The 16,264-nt window shown below is 44.5% G+C and overlaps 2 protein-coding genes across 4 annotated transcripts in view; one reads left to right on the top strand and one right to left on the bottom strand.

Annotated features, from left to right (window-relative positions):
• Window positions 1–9,832, bottom strand: part of Pgi (glucose-6-phosphate isomerase) — a 31,218-nt gene extending 21,386 nt beyond the window's left edge. The window contains exons 1-8 of one of the 3 annotated variants that reach the window (XM_075877471.1): window positions 9,807–9,832; window positions 3,440–3,671; window positions 1,342–1,476; window positions 997–1,140; window positions 842–913; window positions 642–740; window positions 516–576; window positions 194–273 (exon numbers count right to left, since the gene is read on the bottom strand). In XM_075877471.1, coding sequence (XP_075733586.1) covers window positions 194–273; window positions 516–576; window positions 642–740; window positions 842–913; window positions 997–1,140; window positions 1,342–1,476; window positions 3,440–3,598 — 750 coding nt within the window. In that variant the 5' untranslated portion in view covers window positions 3,599–3,671; window positions 9,807–9,832. Of the gene's footprint in view, window positions 1–193; window positions 274–515; window positions 577–641; window positions 741–841; window positions 914–996; window positions 1,141–1,341; window positions 1,477–3,439; window positions 3,672–4,091; window positions 4,424–9,338; window positions 9,464–9,806 lie in introns of those variants that run through there. The other 2 variants (XM_075877470.1, XM_037427579.2) reach the window with 2 other exon arrangements.
• A 254-nt stretch (window positions 9,833–10,086) lies between these two features.
• Window positions 10,087–14,760, top strand: LOC142775710 (uncharacterized). The gene is made up of 8 exons (XM_075877472.1): window positions 10,087–10,201; window positions 11,111–11,240; window positions 11,370–11,545; window positions 11,999–12,058; window positions 12,130–12,189; window positions 12,252–12,356; window positions 12,412–12,525; window positions 12,827–14,760. The coding sequence occupies exons 2-8, from the start codon at window positions 11,125–11,127 to the stop codon at window positions 12,961–12,963; spliced, it is 768 nt and encodes a 255-aa protein (XP_075733587.1). The 5' UTR covers window positions 10,087–10,201; window positions 11,111–11,124; the 3' UTR covers window positions 12,964–14,760.
• The last annotated feature ends 1,504 nt before the right edge of the window (window positions 14,761–16,264 follow it).

The raw sequence follows: 16,264 nt of genomic DNA, 5'->3' as shown, positions 1-16,264 counted from the left end.
GGCACACTATACTGCAAGTTAAATTTGCACTTTAATTTGTTCACTGGTCATGCTTCTTTTCACTCAAAATGAGCTTGCAAGCTACAACTCGTTATATTCTATGCATACCAAGCAACAGTATGAAACCTACTAGAAGAGCTCCTAGTAATTAATTTTATCCTCTTTCCAGCTAAAAGCAGATAATAACACTTACATTTTTCTCCACGGGAGCGTTCAGGAAATGTTGATCCATAAAGTAAGCGCCACTGAGCAGCTTCTCAAAGTTGTCCATACCTGAATTAAAGCACAAATAGAGGCCGAAGTGTGATAAGCACCACAGTCACCTTCACTTGAGCACTGTGACATTCATTGAAAATTGTGTAATGTGGAAGTGCTCCTTCTGAACAATACTGCTTAGTATTCTCTAATTTGCTTTAATTTGCACATTCCCAATTTTGCGCCTGCTCTAAACCTGGAGAACTTATTTTTTTCAGCTTCTTTACATTTATGAAAGTGACTAAACTCCTAATTCTTACCAACAAAAAGGGCAATGGAAAGTCCAATAGCTGACCAGAGCGAATATCTGCCGCCAACCCACTGTAACAGCAAAAAATGTGTTGAATTTAACACAGGCAAAGCAACATATGCACAGTAGTACTTACATCCCAAAACTCAAACATATTTTTCTCATCAATACCAAATTCCTTCACTTTAGGTTCATTTGTTGAAAGCGCCACGAAGTGCTTTGCAATATCAGCTGGCTGAAATGACAACAATTGCACAAATCAACAACTATCTGCAACATGAAACAGCACTTGGAGCATTTAAACAAGTGCAATTACAAGATGTTATGGTTTCTTACATTCTTGGTATGATTCATCAGCCAGTCCTTTGCTGAATGAGCATTTGTGATAGTTTCTTGGGTGGTAAAGGTCTACAAAATAAACACAAGACATTATTATTTCTGCAGCTGTTTCATTATAGTTTTACAAAGAATGCAACTCCAACAACTCTTGCCTTTGATGCAATGATGAACAGAGTCGTCTCGGCACTAAGGTTTTTCAGGGTCGTTGCAAGGTGTGTGCCATCAATGTTGGAGACAAAATGAACATTTGGACCAGACTGGTAGGGTCTCAGTGCCTCAGTCACCATGTGAGGACCCTGTAACAATTTACAAACAAAACTCGGGATATATGATGTGATAAGGGCTCAATGTAAACAAATTTTTGAATGAATAAAATGACACACCCCAAGTTATCATGCAAGACCATGCAGAAGAAAAAAAAAACTGCAAATGTTATAAGAATAATTATTCACTCCGCAAAATCGAGTATCAGTTATGAAAGTTCTAGAAGCACTTACAAGGTCGGAGCCTCCAATTCCGATATTCACAACATCAGTGATGGATTTCCCTGTGTAACCCTTCCATGCACCCTTTCTGACACAGTCCGAGAATTCCCGCATATGCTTTAACACGGCATTAACACCAGGCATCACCTGTAACAAAATTACCACTTCCACATAAGCTGAAAGGCACAGACATCAAAACAAAACCACTCACTCAATATACCAAAAATATACTGGCTTTGGTTTTGCTTCAAGAGACCTCTTGTTCACAGAAATGTGGAATACTATGCATCAATACACATTATGTGCCTCAGGTCATATTAAACTAGTTATAAAAGAATGCAGAGCCTTGTGGCTTTGTGACTCTCTTTACAGAAATTTGTGTTATTATTTGGCAACAATTATCTGTATTTCATCAAAATTATGGTAAAAATATCAATATCACATTTGCCAAATGCAATCCAAAAATCATTTTTAATATTTTGCAATATGTTGCCACTGCAAAATCCTTTGATAAACAATGTTAATTTTGTGTGCAATTCAAAGGCAATAATGGTTTAACAAAAGTTTTCCTGGGTTTATTTAAAGCACAGGATAATCTATACAAGCATTAACATAGCATAATGGTGTAAAACATGCTCTATGGTTTTCATATTGATGCTGAGGCCACAAAGTTAACAATTAAAACCTTAAATATCCATGAAAATTATGAACATATACAACACATACAGTCTGCTTGAGGCTTCCTAAGGACATTGATTGCAACACACAGCTTCCGCAACATATGCTCCTTGACTTTTTTTTCTTTTTGGCTAGTTCCTTTGCAGAACACCCAACATTCTAAAAGTACAATAGCAGTAAGTACAGACAACATTAAAACTATACATGATCAAAGAGAAGTAGAATTAAAAATCCAGAGTGTTTTAATACCCAAATGTACTGCTTAAAATTGCAGTATTCACATTATCTAACCACATTACATCACAAACTAATCGTATCTCTTGGGGGCCACATACTGCTAAAAATTTTAACTGAACAATCTAAACTTTCTATAGGTGGCTGATACATTATTTACAAACAAATTCACGACAGAAAAAAATTACTTACCACAGGGAGGAATAAACACCGACTGGTTCGAGGCGTAAACAAGATTGACACATGGCACAGGTGCTGTGACCTTAAATCAATAAGTATTATATTCCTTCCTGTGGCAAAAATATTTACCTCCAGAAAAGTAAATCACCTGAAGATGCACCCTCGTGTGCACTACCTATACACTTTTCTATCATAATATAAGTCTTGATAAACATGCTAGCACTTAAATGTCCCACACAGGCATAGACAAAATAGAGTCCCCCCCCCCACCCTCACCCCCCAAAAAATTCAGATTTGTATGCACATAAATACACACACATAGAAACATGCACAAATATTGATGAAGCCTACTGGAATACCCCCTCCCTCTCCAAGAAAACTTTCTGGGCTACGCTACTAGTTCCTATGTATTAGACAAAAATGGGAAAACACAACATTAATATGACCTGCAGGTATTATTCCTCATCAAAGTGCTTCAAAATATTAGTGCAGAAGCTCTTTTGCATTATTGTCTCTGTCACAACTGTCACAGCCAAGAATATTCAGTGAAAACAGCATACAAAGACTGGTCAGTGGAATGAAGCAAATAATATCTGGGGTTTTATGTCCCAAAACCACAATACATTTATGAGAAACGAAGTAGTGGAGGGCTCCGGAAATCTCAGACCATCTGCATGGTGCTCTTTGATGTGCACTCATGTACAGTACACCTCTACCATTTTGCTTCCACCAAAATGCGACCGCCGGGATCGACCCCGCGATGTTCGGCAGTAGCCAAGACCATAGCCACTGGTCCACCGCGACAGATATTGAATGAAGCACGCAGACACAGCACTGTTTCTATATAAAATATTCAGCTTGTGACAGCGTCCAGAAGTACAATGTTACGGTTAGCTACAGTCGGTTTAAAATGTTTAACATTGCCGTCAAAAGCTATTATAACAAGTTGCATCTCACATTGACCAATATGAACACAGCATCAAGTCAAAATGCCAGATGACTGCGCGGTTATACTCACATCCTTTCCATCAACAATGATGGGAGTATTGCTGCGGTTTCGCAATGCAACGTGAAGCACTGCCCTCCCTTCAGTGAAGTTGATCTTCTCCCCACGAAACATTGCATCACGGGCCAATGTGACCTTACGTGACCTGACGAGGTCAAATAGTTTCGCCATAATTTCTTCATTGACGATGTTCTTGGAGTAGTCAAACAAGAGCGCGCCAGAGTCGGACGTCTCTAATTTAATGCTGAAAAAAAAAAAGGAAAGTTGCTTGTATTGTATTCTTTCTGTACTGTATTCTTTCACAATGGACTAAACCTTTCTCATCAATAAGCTTAGCTTGTCTGTGCTTCAAAACACTAACAAGAAATTAGGATGTGTACCAGGGCAACGTATCAATGAATGACAGAAGAGAGAGGTTCAGCCAGAAAATAGCGAAGGAAGCACTACGGTCTTACTGGTGAGCAAGTGTCAAGGAAGTTGTACGAGCGCGCCGAACGCATAGGAAGCTACAAGGTCAGCGAAGGGCATGATGAACACGGGCATCAACCAGTCATTGTCACAGCTATTACAAAGACAGTTTATGCAAGCAGTAAATGCTACTGCACTATCGTAACCAGCACTCACCGCTGCTATTGCTAATACAACCGCAAACCGGACACCTAACCTGAATTTCCTGAACCGGTCAGGATCCTTCTTGAAGAGATCCAGAATCCTGAGTTTTTTGCCGTCGGAGTCATAGTATTCGCGGAGCTTCTTGTACGCGGGGTCGTCCAAGAGAAAGTGATCTTGAACGAACGAGGCCATAACTATGACTTCCCAGCAAAGCGACAACCCAGCAGTCGAAGCCGCCGTTGACGCCGTCTCCAGCGGCGCTACTGGCGCTACTGCCCTAGCGCTACTCAGCCCAATGCCTTTCCGCCGGTGCAAGTCAGCCGGCTAGCCAATCCAGCTGTCAAACGGCACAGAAAAAGGACAGCGGCAGAGTCAATTGTTTAACTCGTTTGACTGTTTGGCGGCAGGCAATTGTTTTTCTTTTTCTTTTTTCGCGAGGTAGCGGACTCGCGGGAAAAAAATAGAGAGAAAGAGGACTAAGAAAGGAAAGACCAAACTCCGCCCATTGTACCGAAGCTCCTCCTACGGACTTTTGGAGGGATATTCAAATGCGCTCGCTGTGGCTTGGACAGCACACAAACATGGGAACACACCATGCATGTGAAGTTAGATACAAATATACTGAAGAATTACCAACGAAGCACCCAAACACACTAGGACAGTACCAAGTAAAAATGAAAATTCAGTATAGCTCCCACGCATGCGAAGTAGTCATCGCGTGCAACTTGAGTTGTGCGCCGACAACACAGACATGTAGTGTCGGTCATGATCTATCGTAACGTAGGCACTCATATCTGAGCAGGGAGAGAATAGTTTGTCCTAGCGCGAATGGCGTTGCGCCATTCCGAATTTCCTCGCTGCTGACACCAATCTCCAACTGCCCGATCTCCGACCCCCGCCCGTGGCTCGTATTCCAACGCGCACCCGCCGGCTCGAGACTTTCTTATTCTTTTGCGCGCAGGCAAATTCTCAAGTGCGCAGGCATTTGGTGGGGGTGTGCAGCCTATTCACTGATTTGTATATGGGGCAAGGCCTCAGCTACCAAAGACGCGTTTTGGGCCTCCAAACGTTTTATTCACCCGACCCTCAGGAGAACGTGACTTCTCGTCGCCGCCATCCATTCCTGGTCCCAATACCATGACACTTTGTGGCGTAACTCAAGCCTTACACGTTCCCCCTAAGGAGCTCCGGGTCCGTTCAGTTAGCCTAAACATAAAAGACCGAGATATTGATTCGCGAAAGCCTGCGCTTGGCACTCCCGATGATGCTTGGTGGCATATATACTCATGCCCGGCCTTACAACAGCGCTGTGCTTGGCTCTACAAGTGGCGTGTTGCAGGAATCGTATGAGAGTGCCATGCCTGAGCCTATTGCATTAGACAAAGGAACGCGACTACTCTTCTTTTTCGGGAGGAAATTTTCCTCCTTATTGCGTCGTGTTGCTGCCATTTTTCTGCATCACGGTAAGCCATGTTTGCACTGCCGTTCAACATGGGTGCCTGTTACATATTAAATGCGAAGCATTTCTCAGCGAAATTCGGTGACTTTGAGCGTATCTATCTATCTATCTATCTATCTATCTATCTAGCCGCTTCTGTTTGGATGCTCTCGTGGTCACCCCCTTAACTTGGCGTGAACCAAAATTAGCATGGAAGGGTAAGATGATTTGACGAATATGATGCGCTGGTCAGGACATGATTAATGTCACAATCCCGTCGCGTACGTCGTCAAACGCTTCCCGCCAGACAGTGGCACACACTCGCGGGCGGGTATGTGCCGCTAGTAAGCGGGTATGTGCCACATGTGATTGACACTTAGTATTTACCCAGGAACGACGAGAACACAGGTGCGCAATTTTAACGCGTGAGCGTTAAGCAATACCCGACATCGATAGCGTCAACCCAACGAGGGCATAGAATAAATTTCAGTGTTAAGGAAAACCTGAAATAGGCAGCGTTGGCCACCCTACGGATGCAAATAATAAATTTCAGGGTCCCAGCAGGAATCGAACCCAAGCATTCTGCGTGGCAGTCAAGCATTCTACCGCAGAGCTACGCCAAGTCTCGGAACTACTTTTCAAATAGACGCTAATCATTGTAAAACATGAATAGTGGTTGCAGCGCTGCCTACCAAATTCTATAAACATTACATATGTACTCCTTTCATACAGCCGTCACGTCGGGTTAACGTCAATTGTGGTGAGGTGCCATGCGCTGCAATTGATTTATGGAGGAAACCGCAAGTGGACATGGCCCTAATGACGAAAATAAGAACGAAATAGACTTTATAATGAGTGCACACACAGACATCGTGCAGGATGTGGAAGTGGTTCGCAAGGTACGATGCAGTGACCATAGAATGGTACGGTCTCGAATTCGTCTAGACTTGAGGAAGGAACGACAGAAACTGATAAGCAAGAAGCCGATCAATGAGCTAGAACTGAGAGGGAAAGTACAGGAATTCAGAGTCTCGCTTCAGAACAGGTACTCGGCTCTTAGTGAGGAAACCAACCTTAGCGTAGATACAATGAATGATAATCTGACGAGTATCATTACGGAATGTGCAATGGAAGTTGGACGCAGGGTAGTTAGATAGGACACTTGCAAGCTTTCCCAGGAAACGAGGAATCTCATTAAGAAGCGTCAAATCATGAAGTCTCAAGTACAACAGACAAAATAGAACTGGCAGAGCTTTCGAAGTGGGATAGGCAAAAATCGGATGTATGCACTAAGGGACAAAGAAGGCAATATAACTACCAATATGGATAGGATAGTTAAAATAGCGGAGGAGTTTTACAGAGATATGTACAGTAGCCGGGAAAACCACGACCTTAATACTATAAGAACTAGCAGTAACCCAGATGACACCCCACCAGTAATGATAGAAGAAGTCAGAAAAGCCTTGGAGAGCATGCAAAGAGGCAAAGCTGCTAGTGAGGGTCAGGTAACATCAGATCTGCTGAAAGATGGAGGACAGATTGTGTTAGAAAAACTAGCCACCCTGTTTACGAGGTGTCTCTTTACGGGAAGAGTACCAGAGTCTTGGAAGAATGCTAACATCATCCTAACACATAAGAAAAGAGATGACAAGGACTTGAAAAATTACAGGCCGATCAGCTTGCTCTCCATAGTATACAAGCTGTTTACAAAGGTAACTGCTAACAGAATAAAGAAAACATTAGAATTCAATCAACCAAAGGAACAAGCAGGATTTCGAACAGGCTATTCAACAATCGACCACATTCATACTATCAATCAGGTAATAGAGAAATTTTCAGAATATAACCAACCACTATACATAGCCTTCATAGATTACAAGAAGGCGTTTGATTCAGTAGAAATATCAGCCGTCATGCAGACACTGCGGAATCTGGGCACCGATGAAGTTTATACAAACATCCTGGAAGAAATCTACAGGTGATCAACTGCTACCGTAGTGCTTCATAAAGAAAGCAACACAATACCAATCAAGAAGGGTGTAAGGCAGGGGGACACAATCTCCCCAATGCTATTACTGCGTGCTTACAGGAGGTTTTCAGAAGCCTAGAATGGGAACGGTTAGGGATAAGAGTTAATCAAGAGTACCTTAGTAACCTGCGCTTCGCCGATGACATTGCATTGCTAAGTAACTCAGGGTACGAATTGCTACTCATGATTACGGAGTGAGACAAGGAGAGCAGAAAGGTGGGCCTTAAAATTAATCTGCAGAAAACGGAAGTAATGTACAACAACCTCGGAAGAAAGCAGCGCTTCGAGATAGGTAATAGTCCACTTCAAGTTGTAAAAGACTATGTCTACTTAGGGCACGTAATAACCGTGGAGCCGAACCACGGGATTGAAGTAACTATAAGAATAAGAATGGGGTGGATTACCTTCGGCAAGCACTCTCAAATTATGACAGGTAGATTGCCACTATCCCTTAAGAGGAAGGTATATAACAGCTGTATCTTGTCGGTACTTAGCTACGGAGCTGATGATATGTGGGGTTTAACGTCCCAAAACCACCATATGATTATGAGAGACGCCGTAGTGGAGGGCTCCGGAAATTTCGACCACCTGGGGTTCTTTAACGTGCGCCCAAATCTGAGCACACGGGTCTACAACATTTCCGCCTCCATCGGAAATGCAGCCGCCGCAGCCGGGATTCGAACCCGCGACCTGCGGGTCAGCAGCCGAGTACCTTAGCTACTAGACCACCGCGGCGGGGCTTAGCTACGGAGCAGAAACCTGGATACTTATACAGAGAGTTCAGCTTAAATTGAGAACGACGAAGCGAGCAACGGAAACAAAAATTGGTAGGTGTAACCTTAAGAGACAAGAAGAGGGCAGAGTGGATTAGGGAACAAACGGGGTTTAAAGATATCATAGTTGAAATCAAGAAGAGGAAATGGACATGAGCCGGGCATGTAGCACGTAGACAGGATAACTGCTGGTCTTTAAGGGTAACTAACTGGATTTCCAAAGAAGGCGAGCGGGTTAGGGGGAGACAGAAGGTTAGGTGGGCAGATGAGATTAAGAAGTTTGTGGGTATAAATTGACAGCAGCAAGCACAGAACTGAGTTAACTGGCGGAAACGGGGAGAGGCCTTTGCCCTGCAGTGGACGTAGTCAGGCTGATCATGATGATGTGAAGGATGTATACAGGACGCGTGTATTTGTAAAGCACGAGTGTTATTTTCACTGCATTTCCAAGCAGAGGAAGATATTTTCACTACATTCACAATCAGGCGCGTGGCCGTGTGGGAGAACATCCGCTTTTTACGAAAACGACCCGGGTTCAATCCTAACTCAGTCCCAAACGACGCGGGCTGTATCCCTACTCTAACCCACGGCTTTTTAAATAATTCATTTCATTTGAATCAGTCTTGATTTTCGGTCGCGCATAAGATGACTTTTCACTCACAACCAACGATGCCGACGCCCGAATTTCTGTGAAACGAGCTCTTAAGGTGGTGCATGGTTTCATTATCGCCATCTTGCCAGTAATGCCGAAACGAAATAGGAACTTAATGAACAATAAACCATTTGTACTTCAGTCGCCATATATTTTATCACGTATTGATTGTCGCATTAAGGTCAGAAAGAGGATTTGCCGAAATATAGAGCCTGCCTCAATTTCATCATCCCGCGTATCAACACCAAACGAGACTTGCCCCCCCCCCCCCCTCCCACCACCACCACTCGGTATCTATCACCGACAGGGCTAAGGCCAAGGAAGTTCGCCATAAACACGTGTGTGATTCTGCTCTTCCATGTGATATCATGTATGGACCGTGAGAGCACCTCTGATCAAAAGCTCACCAAAGAATCCACGGATCGCCAGTTCCTAACATCTGCAAGGCGGTCATGCCAGCTGTTTTTCGCTTCATATGCAAGTACTTGTGCTCTGGTAATGTAAACTGTGGACTTACGTCAAAATAAAAGTCTGACGTCTTTTACCAAGCAATTGCCTTTGGGACAAAACTTAAGCCAATATCTGTCATAAAATATGCCAGAAAACTAACATGTTTTTTTCTAGAACCAGTGACACAAATTCGTTTCTGTGTGGTGACGTCTGCTTTTCAATGATAGCTGGGTTACGTTCGAGGTCACCATGGATACTGACATGGCTATTTTCTTAGGAGACGTTCATCCTGAGTGATGCCGACGGGACGGCTTTAAGCTCTCCCATAGTAGAGTACCTAGAGTACTCTGAATCGTTACCCACTTCTTCTAAACACAGCTATATCATAGAGAAAGAAAAAGACAAGAGAGAATACTCCACCAAACCTGGCCTCAGGAAGTGCGCCACGTCTCCGCAACGAACTAGTGCTCTCACCAAACGTCAGAGAACGCAAGCGCAAAAAAACAGTTATAATCAATGGAACAAAGTTGTTTTTACAAAATAATAATTACACGCCCAAATCTGGTATGTTTTTTATACATAAAAACAATTTATTCAACACACCTTACGCGATTATTTTTCTTCAGCCGTACTGTCATAAACACCATCCACCCAGCGACAAGCCCACGGAGGAAAAAAAAAGGTTTTTTTTTTTTTTCCTTCCTCCGTGTACAAGCCCATGCAGTTTCTTCCTCCGTGCCCATGCATAACTGACAGCGGGAAGCTTTCGTCGCTTTCGTCAACGTCGGCTGCGTCGGCGTTTTCGTGCGCGAGATAATAGGTGAGGCACGTTTTCAAGCGAAGCTTGTTGAATGACATGTTGTTGGGCTTGTTGGGTCATTTTTTCAGAAAACGGTTACACCTGCGCGAATAAGACACCATGCAACAAACATAGAAAGATGCACACACACACGTTGCGCTTCGTGTGTGCGAGTTTGTTTCTTACGTGGCGTCTCATTCACGCAGTTGTAACCTTTTTCTGAAGCTTGTAAGCACGGGGAGGTTCGCTAAAAATAAAGTTTTCGGCTCTATGCGGCGGCTAGACGGGAACATTGTGCAACGTATGCGGTATAGCAAAGGCGGCATGGCGTGAAGCCGAGGCGACGCGTGCTGCGTCTGCCGCGGACGCGAGCGTCTGTGCGCTGAGCATAGCTGGGCAGCTAGGTCTTAGGCTCGGTGCAAAATATTGAGAAGCGTTCGCTGGGCCTCGCATGCTTCACGACGCGTTTCCCGAAGGCTCGGAACACGAATAATTCTTGGTGTGCCGGAGGCAAATCTGGACTAGCCAAGTGGCCATCATCTTCGTTTCTTCGCTAGCCTTGTGCCACTACTGCAAGTTGCCCACAAATTTTTTTGACGTTTCCAATATAATTTTACCGCACAAATTTCAACTACGATTTTTCTTCCCAATGTACTGCTGATACTGCGTACGCACGAAGGTGTTCTAAAGTTCCCAGGCCGCGATACCTTTGCATTACAAGGGATAGCGGCCTGGAAACTTCTGAAGATCTTTGTACGTGGTCTTGACGTCTATCTTTGTAAGTCAGTTTTATGGGTCAGAGATGTATCACTGGTTTTGTATTGTGCATCGATTAGCTAATCATTCAAAGGGGTTTGCTGGTACACTTATGACGTGCACATATCTTTTTTGTAATTTGACAGCGAAGCATCCACTTACTAACATTTTCAGACCACGCTGATGCCATGCCGTCCGGCGGTCCAAGCTACGGCAGCTACTGCTGTGTATCGTGGTGCTTCAACAATGGCAGAACCCACAAGAAGCCTGGGACGAGTTTCTTCCGCATACCACGGGACGGCAGGTGTGTTAAAGCTTTTGTATGGTTTGCATGTCTTTAGGCTTTCTGTTCGTACTTGCTCAGTGAGGGTAACGATAAAAAATCACTATTCAAGCACTTCCCCTTTCAGCTGATAGTTTATTGCCAATGCAGGATGAAGGCATGGATGCAGTATGCTCGACGCGATGATCTCCTGAGTAAGCCGGCCAGCCTATTGTACGCAACGTACAGGGTTTGTAGCGACCATTTTACTGCTCAAAGTTTCATGGACCCTGGGCACACAAGGCTTACAAGAATGGCTGTTCCCAGTGTGCAACCAGCTGCACCATGTAAGTGATTGACTGAAACTCAAATATGTGCAATAGCCACCCCTTGTATTGAATCAGTGGCGACAGTTAACCGCGAAGATCTTTGTAGCCGATGGAGAAACCTCACTATAGAAGTAACACTTGGAAAGTCTTAAATTTTGTGAATTGTGGGCTATTACCTTCCTAACAGCAGCTTTACATTTCTGTCGTTTTTTGATGCTCTTGACCTGCGCAACTTGTTTTGAAAGACTTTAAAGGGCTATTTCACGTTATCTTCAAGCCTGAGTGCACATGTACATATACCTTTCATCAGTGAAAGCTGCCACTGTTGATGATTCCAAAAATCACAAATTGTTTTCTAGTTGGTGCCTTCTCTTTTCTTCCACGTTCGACCAATTTATGCGTTTGAAAGAGCTATTTAAGTTTCCCCAGGCTACAAGCTTTGTAACTTGTACCAACTGCACATATATGCAGGTTCTCTGAGCAGCGCTTCAAATAGTGACTGTGACATGACTGCAGAAGCTGCAGTGCAAGGTGCGGATGAGCTTCAGTTTGTGTTATTTTAAGCCTCTTACTGACACATTGTCGTAATTTCATTTCTTCAGGACCTGCGGTAGAGGCTTCAAAAAGTGGCTCCCACACATTGAGGTGCCCCGATGAGCAGGGTGCGTTTAGTGTCGCGATTTCTTTTTTATACCCAAATTGACTGTTGACCAAACCTCTGCAGGTGGCAGCTCCCTTGTAGCTGGTGAAAGAATTTCTGCTGACTTCGTCTTGCCAGAGAAAACCTTAACCAATCGTTCAGCTGTCACAAAAGGAACTTGTGTGACCGGTAAGTTGTATGTTCACTTCAACACCAGAGTGGATTGATATAGAGACTTCCGCAGGCCTCTCGCAAGATTGTTCCGACAGCACTGTCCGAGGCACTGAACAAGCTCCACAAGACCCTCCAGAAGAAGTCTCCGCCAACAGCTCCACGCCTGAGTGCCTTAGAGAAAATGGTGACTAGGCTTTTATTGCAGCTGTTTTTAATGTGCTATTTTATGTTTAGGACATTCTGAGAAAACTATCCTCAAAAGGACACTACGTGTGCGCTTACAAAATGTAAGGGTGGGCTCTCGGTGATTTTCATTTTTTTTTTTTTTGTGCATTGTCAACCTTGTGAATGGTTTGTTTTTAGGTAGTAGAATCGAAAACTTTGCACCACAGAAAGTTGTGCACCTTGGGTCTGAAAGAGCGAGGAAAGTGCTCGTATGGGATTAGTTGTTCTTCGCTTTTACATCCATTTTTTGTTTATTGCAGTTCGTTCCTGTGTGCCAGCGACAATGTCTCCATCAATGAAGTACAAGCAAACCATTAAACATCTGCAAGCCAAAGTAGCAGCACAGCGGAAAACTATCAAAAGACTGCGGAGACAGCCTCACCAAGCACCGTCATAGACTTCAAAGGCCCTTGGAGTTATCCGACCGCACGTCACCGAGGAGGTTTTTAAACTTCTTTCTGTACATGTTTGTTTGAGGCCCAAACGCAAGGGCAAGCGGCTTCCCGTGTGGTTCAAGAAATTCGGTCTTCACTTAAACTTCCGAGGTCCGCGAGCATACCGATTTCTGGCTCCATATTTTTTTTTGCTCTCCCGGCGTTCATTAAGGAGGTGGCTAGCTAATGTAAAGATGACTCCAGGCATAATTCCAAGAATCCTTTCTTCCATTGCAACAAATACTCAAGCTTGGAATGAACGGGACCGAGTGTGCGCTTTAGTTTCGACGAAATAGCACTCAAAAAGAATTTGTACTATGATGCTGCAAGAGACGTTGTCCAGGGTTTTACAGATGATGGCACTCATCGCACTTCAACCATTGCTGATCGAGCACTTGTTTTTCTTGTTGGTGTTTCGAGAAAGTGGGTTCAACCGGTTGCTTTTACTATAGGGCACACATCAACACCATCATCTGTTATGCATAACTTGCTGGTGTCACTAATTTTAGAGCTTAGGAGCATTAATATTGCAGTGAAAGCAGTCATTTGTGACCAGGGCAGTTCAAATGTAAGTCTCGCCACAGTCCCTTAATACCGTTCTGGTCACGAAACTTCTCCGTCACTCTATGGGAGAGCTTGATATGGTGCCAAGAGCGGCCGCTACGCGGCGCAAGCCGTCCTAGGGGGGCCATCGCCCCGCTGCGCCCGGCGGAATGCACTGGCCGCGGCGGCATCCCGAAGGCGTTGTGTGGTGGCAGCTCGCGGTTTCTGCATCAGCGAAACGCGAACTTCATGTGCCAGTGCACAGTGCTCAAGGTGGACGGCATGAAAATCCGAATAAACAATGCCTAAGACGTGCTGTGTGACGGGTTGCAGCTCCGGATACCGAAGCAACAAAGAAAAGGCGTTGCTCTTCTGTTTCCCAAGTAGCGCCGAACTCCGAGAGAAATAGAAGCGAGCTATACCACGGTTGGAAGCTGGTGGTTTCAGCTTCGAAAGTAAGAACGTTCGGGAGTGGGAAAAGCGTTTTGATGCCAGCGACGTTGTGAGAACCGACGAGCACATCGTGAACGGGGTGTTCGTGTCGCTTCAGCGAGAGAGACCGAGGCTTCGCACGAACGCCGTTCCAAGAATTTTTGACGGGCTCCCGGCGTACCTGACAAAGCCGAAACCGCGTTCACGGCCTGCGACTCAGAGGCAACCATCGAAGAGGCGGTGCGAATTGTCACCGTAATGCGCAGCAGTGGAATGCCAAAATGTCAACACCGACTCGGCAGGAGAAGTGTCTGTTGCACTTTTTAGAGACAACAGCTGTGGTTGTACACTTTTTTTTAGATGTAGATTACATTTCTTCACTCGAGAAAAAAACAAAGCCTCGCGGGCAACTGTGCGCAGTTCATGCCCTGCAAGTGGTGGGCGGAAGCCACAGTGTTAAGCATAATGGCTGTGTATGTGAGCACGCCTTCCCATTTGTATATAGTGGTGTATATCTTGTATACATTACACTGTAATACTTTCGTACTATTCATATTTATCTGCATATAGTGTAAATAGTGTATATTCAAATAAAGTTTATTTTAGGCAGTGAGCTAAGGCAGAGTGCAGCTGTTAATGAAACGAAATACACATTGTACAGTAGAGTCACAGATTGTGTAACATTGCTCAGAATAGCTGCAATAGTTTCTAGTGCTTTTCTTCTCCAAAGTGTTGTTCTCAGTGTATTTTGTGTAAATAAATGTTTTCCAACTTTCTCCCCATTACATGCACCATATGTGAGTCTCCCATTCATAAGTACACACCCGACTACTAGGCGGCGTATCATTAGCACCAAGTTTAAAATTTATTGCATGCCTGAAATCATAAACGCCCTTCCCACCCTCTCACCCAAAAAATAAAAACAAATGTGTGATGAGGTACCTCGGTAGTGGCAGAGGCGGCCAAGCGACTAGCACTGGCATCAAAAGGAACCTCCAGATTAGGCTGCTGTACTTCCGTTCCCGGAGAAATCATGGGTTGTCGGCCGGTAAATAATAATGCCCTAAACAGTAAACACAAGGAAACGTCAAGCGGCGGGTGTCCCGTGTAAACTGCGTGGAAAGAAGTGATCAATCAAATGTTGGGCACGTTTAGAGCGGTCGCGAAAGCCCTCGGCATCGAAAGCCCCTGCGTCAAAAAAGCGATCGGCGCTCACAAACGTGTGTCCAAAACAACTGCGCATTTGAGTATAAACTCAATTGAAAGGTCTGGAATAAAACTTCTGGCTCAAGCATTCAGTTCATTTGAATACTTGGGTAGTAGCGCGCGAGAGGCGAGCCGGATATAAACCAATGTGATTGCTCCTGTATTACCCAGTCGTGTTTCATTTCGTTCACCTTCCTCCCCCTATTAGCGGCCCTACCAGAATATAAAGCTCACCTACCGCATAAACATAATCGCCCTTTGGCCGGGCGCAAATACAAACATGTTGTCGAGCAGATCAAGCAGTAGCTGCTCGCATCAAGAGCATGGAGCATAAGCATCGTCTTTCAACATTTGCGAGCTATAGCTCGCAACTACCGCTTCGAGGCATCGTAAGTATGCATATAATTGGGCTATGAGACAATTATTGACACAATGCGTTATCGCGCGGTGTGAGAACACTTTTAATGCGCTGCTGTTTATAAGGTGGGCCCGCACTTCCAAGTAAACTACGCGTGCATTCCAAAGTAAACAGCTCTCATTCGTCGTCGACACTGGATCCCGTTTCAACTTATTTATCTGTTGGCATTGATGCGTTCAGAGACGTTTAAAAAAAGGTAACAGGAAGAACAGCACGCACACAATCGCGTCGAAACGTCGGCCGCAGTGCGCATACAAGCCCAGCAGTGGCGGCGGCTTGTGGCCCCCATACGACGGGTGGCGCCTCTAGCGACAGATTTTGTCCCTATATCAACCTTCGGGCGGAGTTTCGTGACCAAAAAAAAATTGAAGGACTCTGGTCTCGCTAACCAACTAAGATTGACTGTAGCAAAGCCTTTTTTTGAAGTTAATGGTGAGCGGGTGTATTACATTTTTGATGTTCCGCATTTAATTAAAACAACGCGCAATAATGTCCAAGCACACAAGTTATACATTGGGGATGACATCGTTAACTGGTCGCACATTGTAAGCCTTTACCAATCCTCACATGAGTTGCGGTTGCGATTGGCTTTAAAGTTGACTGAACGGCACGTTCATCAGAAACCTTTTTCTAATATGAAGGTCAGCAGAGCAACTCAGGTCCTC

Source organism: Rhipicephalus microplus, chromosome X, assembly GCF_043290135.1.
Source record: "Rhipicephalus microplus isolate Deutch F79 chromosome X, USDA_Rmic, whole genome shotgun sequence".
NCBI lineage: Eukaryota > Metazoa > Arthropoda > Arachnida > Ixodida > Ixodidae > Rhipicephalus > Rhipicephalus microplus.
This window is presented reverse-complemented; position numbering and strand designations above follow the sequence as displayed.